Source organism: Malaclemys terrapin, chromosome 2 (genome assembly GCF_027887155.1).
Source record: "Malaclemys terrapin pileata isolate rMalTer1 chromosome 2, rMalTer1.hap1, whole genome shotgun sequence".
Taxonomy (NCBI): Eukaryota; Metazoa; Chordata; order Testudines; family Emydidae; genus Malaclemys; species Malaclemys terrapin.
Window position 1 is genome coordinate 138,073,737 of NC_071506.1, and position 12,388 is coordinate 138,086,124.

Below are 12,388 nucleotides of genomic sequence, written 5' to 3' on the forward strand. Positions count from 1 at the left end.
GGACTGAGAGAGTATTAGGGGTCACGAACATGAGCGCCAGGAGGAACCTCTTTTGAGTTTTCTCCTTTCTTTTTCCTGATTTTACTAGAAAACAGACGTGCCTGTTTAGAAGGTAAGAGCCTCCGAGAGGTTTGGAACCTGTTCAGTCTGATGAATCTGGCATCAGCTGAATTCTAGGCATGGAAAACACTAGCTTAAGGTGGCCGAATTTTATTCCCCACCTGGGATTTTGTCCCTTAGAATCACTGGGGACATTAGGGTTTGTCCTTTTTCTTTTACCTTTTCCTCCATCCCTTCCTCCTTTCTCTTCATCTCTTACTTCTTTTGTCCTTTCCTCTGTTCCCCTCCCACCACCAGGAGGACTCTGTGTGTGTGTCGTGGGGAGTGCTCTGCAATGGGAACAGGGACAATTCTCCCCTCGCTCTCAGACCGGGGAGGGGCTTCTCCAGAGCCGTCTCCAGTGTGTTTGGAAAGGTCCCAGCAATGGGGCTCCCAACGCTTCCCTTGTGGGAGACCGTTCCCCAGGCTGAGCGTCTTTGAGCTGGGCCAGACCCTGTGAGCTGCTGAGCATGGAAATCAATGGGAACGGCAGGGGCCCTGGCCTTGCTCTGCCTCGGGACTTTGACGTGGGGAATGGTTTCCCAGGAGAAGTCCGGACTCCTGGGTTCTGTTCCTTCTCTAGCCTGGGGAGGAGTGTGGCCTGGGACGGCAGGAGGGAGCTGCTTGTCCAAAGTGACTGAGCCCAGTGATGGAAAAGGAGGAGACTCCCCGGGCATTGCAGCCCCAGGGGTGACGAGGGGGAACGCTGGGAGCAGATCATGCAATGAACTCCTGCCAGTGCGTGTAGATTGCATTACATGCACCCCTGTGGGGGGAGGAGGAGCTGCTCTGGCTGGGGCAGGGATGGGGAGGGACCAAACAGGCTGGTTAGTGAGAGGCTGCCTTGACCCCAGACTCACGCCCGCTCCCCGCTCGGTTCCAGGGTGGCCAGGCTCCTGAGGATGTTCAGGAAGAAGGCTCTGCAGGTGGCCCCAGAGCCTGAGGGAAGCAGCTGCCATCTTCCTCGGGAGCAGAGCGGCCCCTCCGTCCCCACTGGCGGGGAAGGAGCTCCCGGCCAGGCCAGGAGGTGGAAGTGCCCAGTCTTCTGGCGGAGAAAACCCGCTCCCAGCGCAGGCGCCGAGGTGGGAGAGGCCAGGTCGAAATGGAGCTGGGCCAGGCTGCGGCTGGGCAGGCAGGACCCAGCGCAGGACGGGAGCTGGGCAGAGTGACTCTGGGACATGTTGTGTGGGCAGCAGCAGCCCCAGGAGCCCAGCCCTGATTCCCAGCAGGAGGCATCGCCCGGCCCGGTCAGTGAGGACCTTCCAGCCTCCCCAGGGCAGGAGGTGGAGGATCCCTGTCCCACCACCAGCAGCTCGGCCCACTCCCCATGGGACAGCAGCCAGTGCCTGGGACTCGGGCAGCAGCGAGGCCGATGGGCGCCGCAGCTTTGTTCCAGGTGAGGAGTCAGGCTGGGCTCAGGGAGAGGTGAGGGCGGGGCTGTGAACACCCTGGGCCCAGGCCCTCGATCAGTGCTATGGGGGCGGATCCCCAGCCCAGGGGTCTGGCCTGAGCCACATGAACCCCACTGACACTAGATGCTGCCACTTTGGTCCTCGGTGCTCCAGTTGGGGGGAGGCACCTCCCAGGGAGTCCAGGACAGCGTGGGGGGGTCTCTTTGCTATGGGCTCCTGAAGGAGTTGGGGGCTGAAGGCATCACTGAAACGGGGGAGTGTGGGGCCCGATCTGCCCTGGGTCCTGGAGGTGGGAAGGGGACACATTGCCCCAGCGTGCCCCTGGCCTTCCCCCGAGTGGCAGCAGGCGTCACCCTGTCCCCTTCTCTCCCTGGTGCAGGGACCGCCAGGGACTCAGGGGACGAGGAGAAGGAATGGGTGGACGTGGCCACAGAGGAGGCTGCTCTCAATAACATCCGAGAGCAGCTCCAAGGCGGAGAAAAGGTACAAACGTTCCCCAGCTGTGCTGGAACCGAGACTGTCCTGCCCCTTCCCAGCACCTGACCCCCTGCAGAGGGTCTTGTCCCTGATGATCCACCAGCCCTAATGGAGACCTTTCTCCTCCATGATCTGGGACCCCAGAGGTGGGGGTGTCTGTCACACACCAGCCGGGTCTCCTCCCCCCACAGGCACTGTCCCAGTTCCTGACCCTGCTTGTGGTGGAGTGGTGGGTGATTTGGACAATGGGCGGGTCCCCACTATCCCCCATTCAGGCCTGAGTCCTGCAGCTGCTGTGTGGGGGCAGGGAGGTCCCTGGCTAACTGGCTCTCTCTCCCCTAACCCCACTCCTGGTGGGTGCAGGAGGAGGCCCAGCAGCTCGTGTTCCTGCACGCCATCCACCCCGCGGCTCGCTGCACAGCAGAGAGGGCAGGACAGGTTCACTCTCTCCTGGCTGGGCTGTTCTTTTCACTCCAGTAACATTGCAACGGCTTTGGGGAGAGGCTCACACCCAGGATCAGATACAGGAGGGGCAGCAGGGTCCAGGGAACAGGGGCTATTCTTGCCCTGCCACTGTCTGTGTGAGAAACCTTGGCCTTGTCATTCCCTGGCTCGGTGCCTCAGTTTCCCTTCTTGCCCTCCTGTGCCTATTTCCCTGCAGTTTCACCTGCGTGTTGGTGCCAGTCCCATCCCCGTACTGCACAGTCTAATACCGGCTCCTCTCTCTTCCAGCACCATGACACCTGCCCTGGAGCCAGAGCTGGAGACCCACCTCCTCCAAGCTGCCCTGCACGCCGTCTTCACCCTGGGCATGGAGAAGGACACCGCCCAAGTGCAGGTAGATCATGCTAAAGTCATGGATTGAAGAGCCAGCTGTCATCCTGCCATGAGTCCTTGCTAATTGCCTGCAGTGGGATGTGAAGGAGAGAGGCCAGGATATGTGTTTGGGGGTCTCACCAGTGCTTCCCAGAGACCCGTCTTCCCATCCTGTGGCAAGTTTAGCCCCAGTTTCCCTAACTCTGACCCATGGCTCTCCCTTGCTTTCAGGATCTGCCTAGGGTCTTGCCAGACCTCCTGGACGCCATGCTGGGGAACCTGCTGGCAGAGTCCCCAGACACCAACAGGCTCCACTACATCTTGGAGGTGAGCCCGATGAGAGGGGTGGGGGCAATTTTACCTTCACTCTTAGATCCATTTTCCAGTCTGTCCTCCTAGCCGGGCCCCCAGTGGGCATCCTTGGTCAGGGCAGTCAGTGCAATGCCTCCTTTCCCCACAGCACATTAACTACTGGATCGTGTCCAGGATGCCGCGAGAGAGAGCCAGGGCCGTTAAGAGCAGCACGGCCCTGCTCAGATTCACCATCACCCTCCCTGAGTTTGACGTAAGTGACCTCTGACCCCAGCTTCCTGACTCCAGGCGTAGGTGATCTGGCTCTGACGGGCTGTAGGATCTGCTGCTGCAGGGGCTGTGGGTTAGGAGTGTTCCTCTTGGGGAGGCAGAGTCAGAGCAGAGAGTGAGCCTGGCTTGAGTCAAGTTCTTCTTGTCCTAGTTAAGTGGTGACTCTGGGCTTTTAAGGGGACTGTGCTCCAGGTTCATGCCTCCCTGTCATCCTGGAGCAGCTGGGGAAGCAAGTCCTCATGGAGGGCCCTGTCCACAGCCCTGTGCTCCAGGCTTCCTTGGGGGCAGAGGAAATTAAGGGTCTGGCTCTAGCTCCTATCCTCTAGCATCTCCTGCAGAGGGGCTGAGGGGAAGGAGAGTCCTGGCCCGGGGGGGCCTGGGAGCTAACAGGAAAATGCTGATGGAGTCCCCTCTCCCTCTCCCGTCCATTAGAACTCAGCGGAATTCCCCAAGATGGGTCACCACATGGCACAGCTGGCTCTGTCCGTCAGTGACCCAGCCAAGGACATCAGCCGGCAGGCCAGGGAGGGGGTTTACCGGCTCTACCAGCTGCTGCTGCACCAGAGGGGTAAGGAACCCAGCTGGGAAATGGCACCCGCTAGAAGAGTGAGACTGGGACCCCAGCCAATTTCTCTCAGACTGACCCCGGCTGGAGGATGAGTCTCTCTATCTCTTTCTGTGTTCCACACCACGCCCTGCAATTCTGTTGGGCCGGGCACGCAGCGAGGACTCTGCCCACTGTGCAGCCACCAATGGGATTGGAAGGACACAAGCCCTGCAACCAGAAGGACAAATGTGTGTGTCTCTCTCCCTGTCACCTACTCCCTCCTGGGGGAAACCCAGCAGCTGATGGGGGGACAAGGTGAGCAGCTGCATTAGACTCAGGAGATTGGGGCGGGGCCCAGGCCTCATTCCCATCCTGTGGCCATTCGCTGGCCTGGCACAAGGAGCCTGGTGGGGAATGAAAGGGAGAGCAGGTGCTCCTGGGAAGGGAGATGAATTCACCTCCATGAGCAGGAGCGAGCCAGCTTGTCCCCGGAGCAGCTCCACCCAGCTCTTTAGCCAGGCTAATTAATGACAAGCTTTGCCTCATCCCAGACTTACGTTCTTAGGACAGGGTGCTATCGCTCTTGGGAAGGGCAGGAGAGTCCCCCAAGTGCCCTCTGCGAGACTCTCCTGTCCCACAGGGCCGCACCCAATTCTTAGTGGTCTGGTGTCTGTGTCACCCGAGCCACCACCCAGAGTTGCTCCCATCACTGGCAGCCTGGGAGGCCAAGGACTGACGGGTGATGGCATCTGACCAGGCAGGGCTGAGGCACATGGGCAGGGGACGCTTGTCCTGCTGCTGGCAAGGCTGGACCCGTTCTGGAGAGAACAGGAGGATTCAGTCAGCAGTAGGGTTACCATGTCTAATAAATAAAAAAAGAGGACCCTCCACGGGCCCTGGCTCCGCCCATTTCCCCACCCCTAGCCCCGCCCCATCTCCACCCCTTTCCCCGCCCTAACTCAGCCCCCTCATTCCTCCCACTCCCAGCCATGGGGAAAGGGCTGCCCCAGCGCTACCGGCTTCACGGTTTGCCGGGCAGCCCCCAGACCCTGCGCCCCCAGACGGCGCTTCCCCAGCGCAGCTGGAGCCCGGGAAGGGAAGTGCCTGGCCCGTGGCTCGGGGTCCAGAGGCAGGGGAGGCTGCCCGAAGCCAGTAGCGCTGGCTCGGGCAGCTCGGCTCTTAAAGTCTGAGAGGGGAGGAGCGGAGCAGCTCAGCTGGAGCCCGGGAAGGGAAGTGCCTGGCCGGCGGCTGGGGGTCCGGAGGCAGGGGGGGCTGCCCGAAGCCGGTAGCGCTGGCTCGGGCAGCTCGGCTCTTAAAGTCTGAGAGGGGAGGAGCAGAGCAGAGCAGCCGCGGGAGGGGAAGTGCCCGGCCGGCATTTTCCCGGACATGTTTGGCTTTTCGGCAATTCCCCCCGGACGGGCGTTTGATTGCCGAAAAGCAGGACATGTCCGGGAAAAACCGGACGTATGGTAACCCTAGTCAGCAGGGGCTGCCGATCCGTCCCATTCACCAGGGCTGCCATCCTGCGGCTTCAGCATTAGTGGCTGGGGTGACTTGGGGAAAGGTCTCAACCTCCCCACATCCCACTTCACTGCTGCCAGAATCCCTCCTGCCCCCCCACTACAGTCCCCTCCCTACCCAACCTGGGTGGGGCTGGAGGAGAGGGGTCTGAGAACTTGAGGTGTGGATTGGAGGTGGAACAGCTGTCCGGGGCACTGACGGGGAAGTGGCAGGAGCTCCCCGTACAAGGAGGGGGGTTGCCACTGGAGGTCACTAGGAAGGACAACAAGACTCCATCCTGGGGGTCAGGAGGGGGAATCCATCCCTCAGAGGTGGGCAGGGGCTGGGTGGAAATGCTGCTGGTTCCAGGGGCCGTTAATCCCCCCTGATTCCTCGGAGGCGTCTGAGTCTCAGACAGGTTCTCGTTCCCTTGCAGCAGGAGGACGTCACGGCCAATGTGATGCGCCAGATCCGTATCATGCGGCACTTGCACCAGGTGCCCGAGGCGCTGCAGGGCCTGTGCCTCTGAGGCCACCAGCAACTCCTGCTCTCTGCTGCAGGTACTGCTCTGGCTCTCTGTAAATGGGGAGCTAGTGGAAGGGGAAATGGAGCCCCCTGGCACTCACAGAAACCCTCTCCCCTCTCTGTGGAGCAGGGTCCTTTCCTCTGCCCCCAAATTCCTTCATCTGGGACAGGAGCTCTTTCCCTCACACCCATTCCCCTCCCCCCTTTCCTTGATCTACCCCCATCCCATTCCCCCTGCGCCCAGGCAGAGCTCTGCCTGCCCCATATGGTGCAGAAAGGCCTGTGATATGCAGGAGGTCAGATTAGATGCTCTAACGGTCTCTTCTGCCCATAAAGTCTACTCATTTCTGAGAAACCGAGTGTAGCATTGGGAGCAGCCTCTGCTGTTTTACTGTCTAGCCGGCTTGCTTCCTAGAATGAACACTCATTGAGCGGGGTGATCCACAGAAAGTAGCTCAAACCTCCAAAGGGTCTGGCCTGCGGCAGAACATTAGCACTGCAGGGGAGGGGTGGGTGTGACAGTGACATCACAAAGGCCTTTTGCAGGACCTCAGGCTATTGGTCAAAGGTGCTTGGGAGGTGATGACCTCACAGAGAGATGCTGACATCAGCCAGGCAGGACAGGGGCACAGGGCCAGGGAAACCTCTGAGTCCCCTGTAGCTTTCCTTCAGCAAGTCTCCTTCTCGAGGTCTCTCTTTGAGGGCTGAGAGAGTATTAGGGGTCATGTATGTGAGCGCCAGGAGGAACCTCTTTTGAGTTTTCTCCTTTCTTTTTCCTGATTTTACTAGAAAACAGACGTCCCTGTTTAGAAGGTCACAGCCTCCGAGAGGTTTGGAACCTGTTCAGTCTGATCCATCTGTTCCACAAGTTCTTCAGTCCAATCCACTTCCCTATCTAATTTCCTTAATTTTTTAAAGTTAGCCCTTTTGAAAAAAAAAACCCTAGTCACAGATCTATTTTTGTTTACCCTTCCATTTAGTTTAAACTGAATTAGCTCACGATCGCTCAAACCAAGGCTGTCCCCTACAACCATTTCTTCTAAGAGATCCTCACTACCCACACCAAATCTAAAATGGCATCCCCCCTGTTGGTTCAGCAACTACTTGGTGAAGGAATCCATCAGCTATCACATCTAGGAAAATCTGAGCCCTATTATATTACTAGCACTTGTCCTCCAGTCTATATCTGGGAAGTTAAAGTCTCCCATGATCACACAATTCCCATTAGTATTTACTTCATTAAAAACATTGAAGAGGTCTCTATCCCTATCCAAATCAGACTCCTGTTCTAACAGACAGCAACCCCTCCCACCCCCCCCCGAAAGGCAGAGATAGAGCCCAGGAATCGAGATGGTGGGGAAATTTCATTGAAACCGTTTCTGACCGAAAATCCTATTCAAACTAAACCAGTTTGTTTCTTGAAATCATAACAAGTGGCAAGTAAATTCTTTGTCACAATGTGTTAAATTGTCTCGTGGCACTCAAAGAGGAGACACTTAGATCTCAAAAATTAGATAAGATGCTTCAGTCTGAGCTGAGTAGTTGCTGCTCTTAACAATTGCAAAATAATACAATACAAATAAAATAAACTATTTCAGCCATTCTATTATGTCCTAATCTGATCTGAGTAAACATGATAGGACACCTCATCTTATGCACTGCTCCTAGTGACACTCTCCAATAGACCCAGCAGTCCTTATTTCCTGGCCCCTTCACTAACCACTGCTGCACACTCCCTCCCACAGCTGGCAATTACAACCAGGCCCTCATGTCCGGTCCCCCTGCTTTGAGAGGGAGTGTGCTCCGCTGGAGTGATTGGAGCAGGGAACTGGGAGTCAGGACTCCTGGGTTCCATTGCTGGTTTCCTATTGACCTGTGGGACTTGGGGTAAGTTGCTGCCCCCTCTAGGCTCTGTCCCCAGCAGTCAAATGGGGATTTCATACTTTCCCACTATTGGAAAGTGCTGGGAGAATCCCCCAGCAAAAGCTGCTCTGACAGTGCTAAGCAGCATCTGTTTGCTTGTGAGAATGTCCTATGGGACTGTGTCAAAAGCCTTATTAACACCAAGATAGATCACATCTACTGTTTACCCACCTCCACTAGGCCCCTAACCCTGCCAAAGAAGGAGCTAGGATTGGTCTGGAATGATTTGTTCTTGACAAGTCCATGCTCACTAGTCCTAAGAACCAAATTGTCCTGCAGGTGCTGACAAACTGATTGTTTAATAAGCAGAGGCTGCTCCCAATGCTACACTCGGTTTCTCAGAAATGAGTAGACTTTATGGGCAGCAGAGACCGTTAGAGCATCTAATCTGACCCCCTGCATATCACAGGCCTCCTGTCTACCACAATAGCTACTTTTGGGGCAAACACATTCCGGAAAGGCATCTAGTCTTTATTAAATGACATCAAGAGATGCAGAATCCACTACTTTCCATGGTAGCTTCTTCCTGTGGTCAATCATCCTCGCTGTTGAATATTTGTGCCTTATTTGTCATAGGAATTTGTCTCTTTTCACCTTCCAGCCATTGGGTCTTGTTCTGCCTTTCTCTGCTCGATTAAAGAGCCCTTTAATACCCAATATTTTCCCTCCATTAAGGCATTTCAACACTTCAATGAAGTCCCCTTCAATCTTCTTTTGATAAGCTAAACAGGTTGAGCTCTTTCAATAGCTCACTAGAAGGCATTTTTCTCCAGGCCTCAGAACATTTGGTGGCTCTTTGCTGCCCCAGCTCCAATTTCTAGGACCATCTTTTTCAAAGGAGGACACCAAGACTGGAGGCAGTATTTCAATAGCAGTCTCACTGCTGCTGTGTCACCTCCCTATTCTACTCACGGCTCTGCTCCTACGTCTAATGATGACTTTAGCCCTTTTCACCACAGCATCACACTGGGAGCTCATGTTGAGTGGCTTCTCCACTCTGGCCCCTAAATCCTTTTCAGAGTCACTGCTTTCCTGGATACACGTCCCCATTCTGGAGGTGTGGCCGGCGTGCCTTGTGGCTACGTATAGGACCTTGCATTGGGCTCTGCTCAAACTTGTTTTCTTTGAATGGGTCCAGCTGGCCAAATGAGCCAGATCGCTCTGTATCACTGCCCTCTCCCCATCAGGAATTACCACTCTGCCTGTATTTTGTCACCCCTCAATCTTATCCGCAGTGATTGTATGTTTTCTCCCAATTCATTGATAACAATTATTTTAAAAAATTAGTCCTTGAGAGCTTCTTCAGACCCTTAGTACCCAGGACCTGCTCCCTACAGCACCGTGAGAAAGGCCGTCCAGCCCTGCTGGTACATAGGGGATAAGCACAGAACAAAGGTACCTTTAGGAGCTGTGTTGTCCATAGGCTCTGAACAACATGTGGGGGTCAGCAGATTACAAATGCACGACAGACCTGTAGTGTAGGCTGGTCCCAACTGTGTCTCGGTTTCCCACCCTGCTCTAAGTTTAGTCACAGCCTCCATGTCTTTTCCCCCGTGTCCCTTAACCCCACGTCACTGCAGAAGACAGATTTTCTGGTAGCCAGCTGGCTCTCCTGCATGTGGATGTCGTTCCAAAAGACGTGCTCTGGCTCAGTCCCATGCTATGGTTGGCTGAAGGAACCACTTGGTGACGTTCTAGGCCCTGAGTTATACAGGAGGGGCGACTAGATGCACATAATGGTCCTTTCTGACCTGAACCTCTATCAATCGCTACATTTTCTGCTGCTAGGAAGAGAACTCTGAACCTATTTTCCCTCATTCACTTTCAGTCGGAATAATTTCAATCCAGGCCAAAGGATTTCCTCTTCCATTGTGTCTTCACAACACCTTTGTGAGCAACCAGTTACTGTTACCCACAGGTTACCAGTTTCAACCTGTCCCTGGGTGAGATGGCCAGGAAAGGGGTTGGAGCTCAACTGCACCTGGCCCAGGTGATGCAGCTCCCTAGGGTGAAGGGAATAAGTGTGGGGGTCACGTGACAAGACGCAGCCTGTGACTAGGACCCAGGCCTGCTGAGAGATAGAAGGGCAGCCTGTGCTCAGCCAGGAGAGAGACCCCAAGGGAAGCAGGCATGGGAGGAGCTTGGAGCATCCTTTAAAGGTCAGGGACAAGCTGGGAAGGGGCCAGGCTGAGCACTAAGGACAAGGTCCTAGGAGGGAAAGACAGGGCAGTTTAGGAGATGGGGCAGATAGTCCAGTTGGTTTCGGCTCCCAGGACCAGACAACCAGAGGTGAAGGTGATTGTCGGGGCTTCTGTCCTTCTTCCCCAGTGTAGATTTGATAGTGGAGAAGACTGATGCCGTAAGGGGGAAGTGAGTTACCCCAAGGTCACCCAGTGAGTTTATATCACAAATGCATACTCGGAAGGATCCAATAGAAACATGGATTTTCCAGTCTCTTCTTTCTAGGAGTCCCCAGGGCTAAGGTAAAACCACTGCTGCCCCTCCCCATTCTGCTCACCTCCAAGATGTGCTGGAGTTTGTCTGTGCTGGGGGGTGCTGTCAGCAGGATCGAGAGCTCGTCATCCATGTTCTCTGGGCAGGCCTTGCTCAGAGCCTGCCAGCGGAGGGAGACCAGGGGTCAGGATTATGGAACCTGGGGTGACACCTGCCAGGATGACAGCAGGCTCTGTAGTCCTTGCCCAGAGCAGCTCTCTGCAGAGAGTCTGGTGCACAGCAGTGTAGGGAACAGCCAAGCTGCTAGGGATGGGAGCTGGGCTTCCTGGCAGAGTCCAGCACCCAAAGCCCAGCATCTGCAAGGAAGGGATTCCCCACAGAGGGGCAACATCATCTCCCACACACAGGGAGTCTCCCCCTGACACTTGATTCATCCTATGGCCTGTTCCCATCTCTGCCCACCACACTCCCAACTCAGCAGCTCCAGCTACCGAAGGGAGCACGAAGCAGAGGCCTTCCTGCTCCTGGGACAGAGGAGTAGGTTGATGATCTACCTGGATGTGAGCGTTGGCCTTCCCCATGCCCAGGGTCTAGACTCCATTCAGAGCAGCGCACAGGAACTGCGATTCCTATTCTGGATCTAGTGGCAGCTTCAGTTTGCTGGCAGGAGACTGTACATGAGACCTTGCAGTTGCGGGGGTGACACAGGCACTAACATGTGCATGGGAGTTTGAGCAACAGGGCAGAGGCCTGTGTGGGGCAAGGAGGGCAGGGATTTGGGAAGCAAGAGCAGAGGATCAAACCCTTTCTTAATGTGGGTCGGGATGATCCCCATTTCAAAGATAGAGAAAGTGAGGCACCAGGTGGGAGAGTGACCTGGACAGGATCATGTTACCGCTCAGTGGCAGGACTGCAAACAACCCATTCCCTGATCTCCTCACTGGACACTGCTGCCCCTCCTGTATAACCCCTCCAGCCATCCTCGCCCACAGGCTATCCCCACCACTCTCCAATACCAGGCTGTTTCCACAATGGAAGCAGGCTTGTAACAGAGTTCACTCACCGATATGTGCCCCTTCCTTCAAGGCCTGGGGTCACAGATTTCTTGGGCTAGCACGCCCGCCAGCAGGTTTCTGGCTGGGAACTCAGCCCTTCGGCCTGGCGACCATCTTTTAGTCCCACTCCTTCCTGGGTCTCGCTCATCCCAAACGAAAAGTCAAAAAATGTCTTTAACTGAAACAAGATCCTCTGTCCTTTGGGGGCTTTTCCTCAGCCTGACTTTGGCTCGGCCTGCCCTTGCTGGCCTTGGTAGCCCTTCCTATGGCCCTGTACATCCCCTTCCTTAGAGACCATGGGAGAACCAGTCCTACCCTGGATTCTAGGTTCTGCCCTAAGGCCCTGTACCGAACAGCTAGGCCTGCTCCTGTACCTTTGTTGCGGTTTCCCCTGGTTTCCCCTCAGCTGGAGCTCACTCTGTAATCCATTTGGCCTAGCTCCGGGCTTTATAGCCCACAGGCCAAGCCCCCCATTATATACCCTCCTCCTTAGAACCTGGCCCACGCGGGGGCAAGTTCTATTCTTCTCCAAGCTTCATCCCTCCTCATCTCATCGCCGTCACCGGCTGCGCGCTTGTACAGCCTGTGCGCAGTGTCTGCAGCTCCACTGCCAGCTCGCTCGGGGCAAACCTTCTCTTCTGCAGTATCCCGACGCTCTTCCTGCAGCCACTCAGTCTCATGAACAGCTGCTTGCAGAGCCTGTTCTGAAGCCTTTAGCGTCTTCTGTTGCCTTTTTGCTAGTGCCGCTGCATATGCCAAAACCTTTTCGGTCAGGGTCTGAGAACCCACCATGGACTGCTCCACCCTTGTGTTTGTCCCTTCTCCACTCTGCTTCATCTCTGGGCCAATCATTTCGTCCTTCATCTCCCTGCAGCACCCGACAGGGTGTGTTGGTGGAGGGTCTGCAAGGTCCATGGCCACCCCAGCCACCTCCACCTTGCCTGCCTCAAGGGGGTTTGTGTCAGAGGACACCTTCTCCTTTCTTTCTAACTTCTTAG

General features: G+C 55.7%; 1 protein-coding gene across 1 annotated transcript; it reads left to right on the forward strand.

Moving 5' to 3' along the window:
• Positions 1–2,863: 2,863 nt before the first annotated feature.
• Positions 2,864–4,234, forward strand: LOC128831661 (maestro heat-like repeat-containing protein family member 7). The gene is made up of 3 exons (XM_054018306.1): positions 2,864–3,131; positions 3,265–3,369; positions 3,819–4,234. The coding sequence occupies exons 1-3, from the start codon at positions 3,015–3,017 to the stop codon at positions 4,044–4,046; spliced, it is 450 nt and encodes a 149-aa protein (XP_053874281.1). The 5' UTR covers positions 2,864–3,014; the 3' UTR covers positions 4,047–4,234.
• The last annotated feature ends 8,154 nt before the right edge of the window (positions 4,235–12,388 follow it).

Excerpts from the sequence above, each read along its gene's own strand:
- LOC128831661 (XM_054018306.1), top strand. The coding sequence starts at position 3,015 with ATGGCTCTCCCTTGCTTTCAGGATCTGCCTAGGGTCTTGCCAGACCTC. Across the intron at positions 3,132-3,264 it reads GGCTCCACTACATCTTGGAG|CACATTAACTACTGGATCGT; the intron begins GTGAGCCCGATG and ends CTTTCCCCACAG. Across the intron at positions 3,370-3,818 it reads TCACCCTCCCTGAGTTTGAC|AACTCAGCGGAATTCCCCAA; the intron begins GTAAGTGACCTC and ends CCCGTCCATTAG.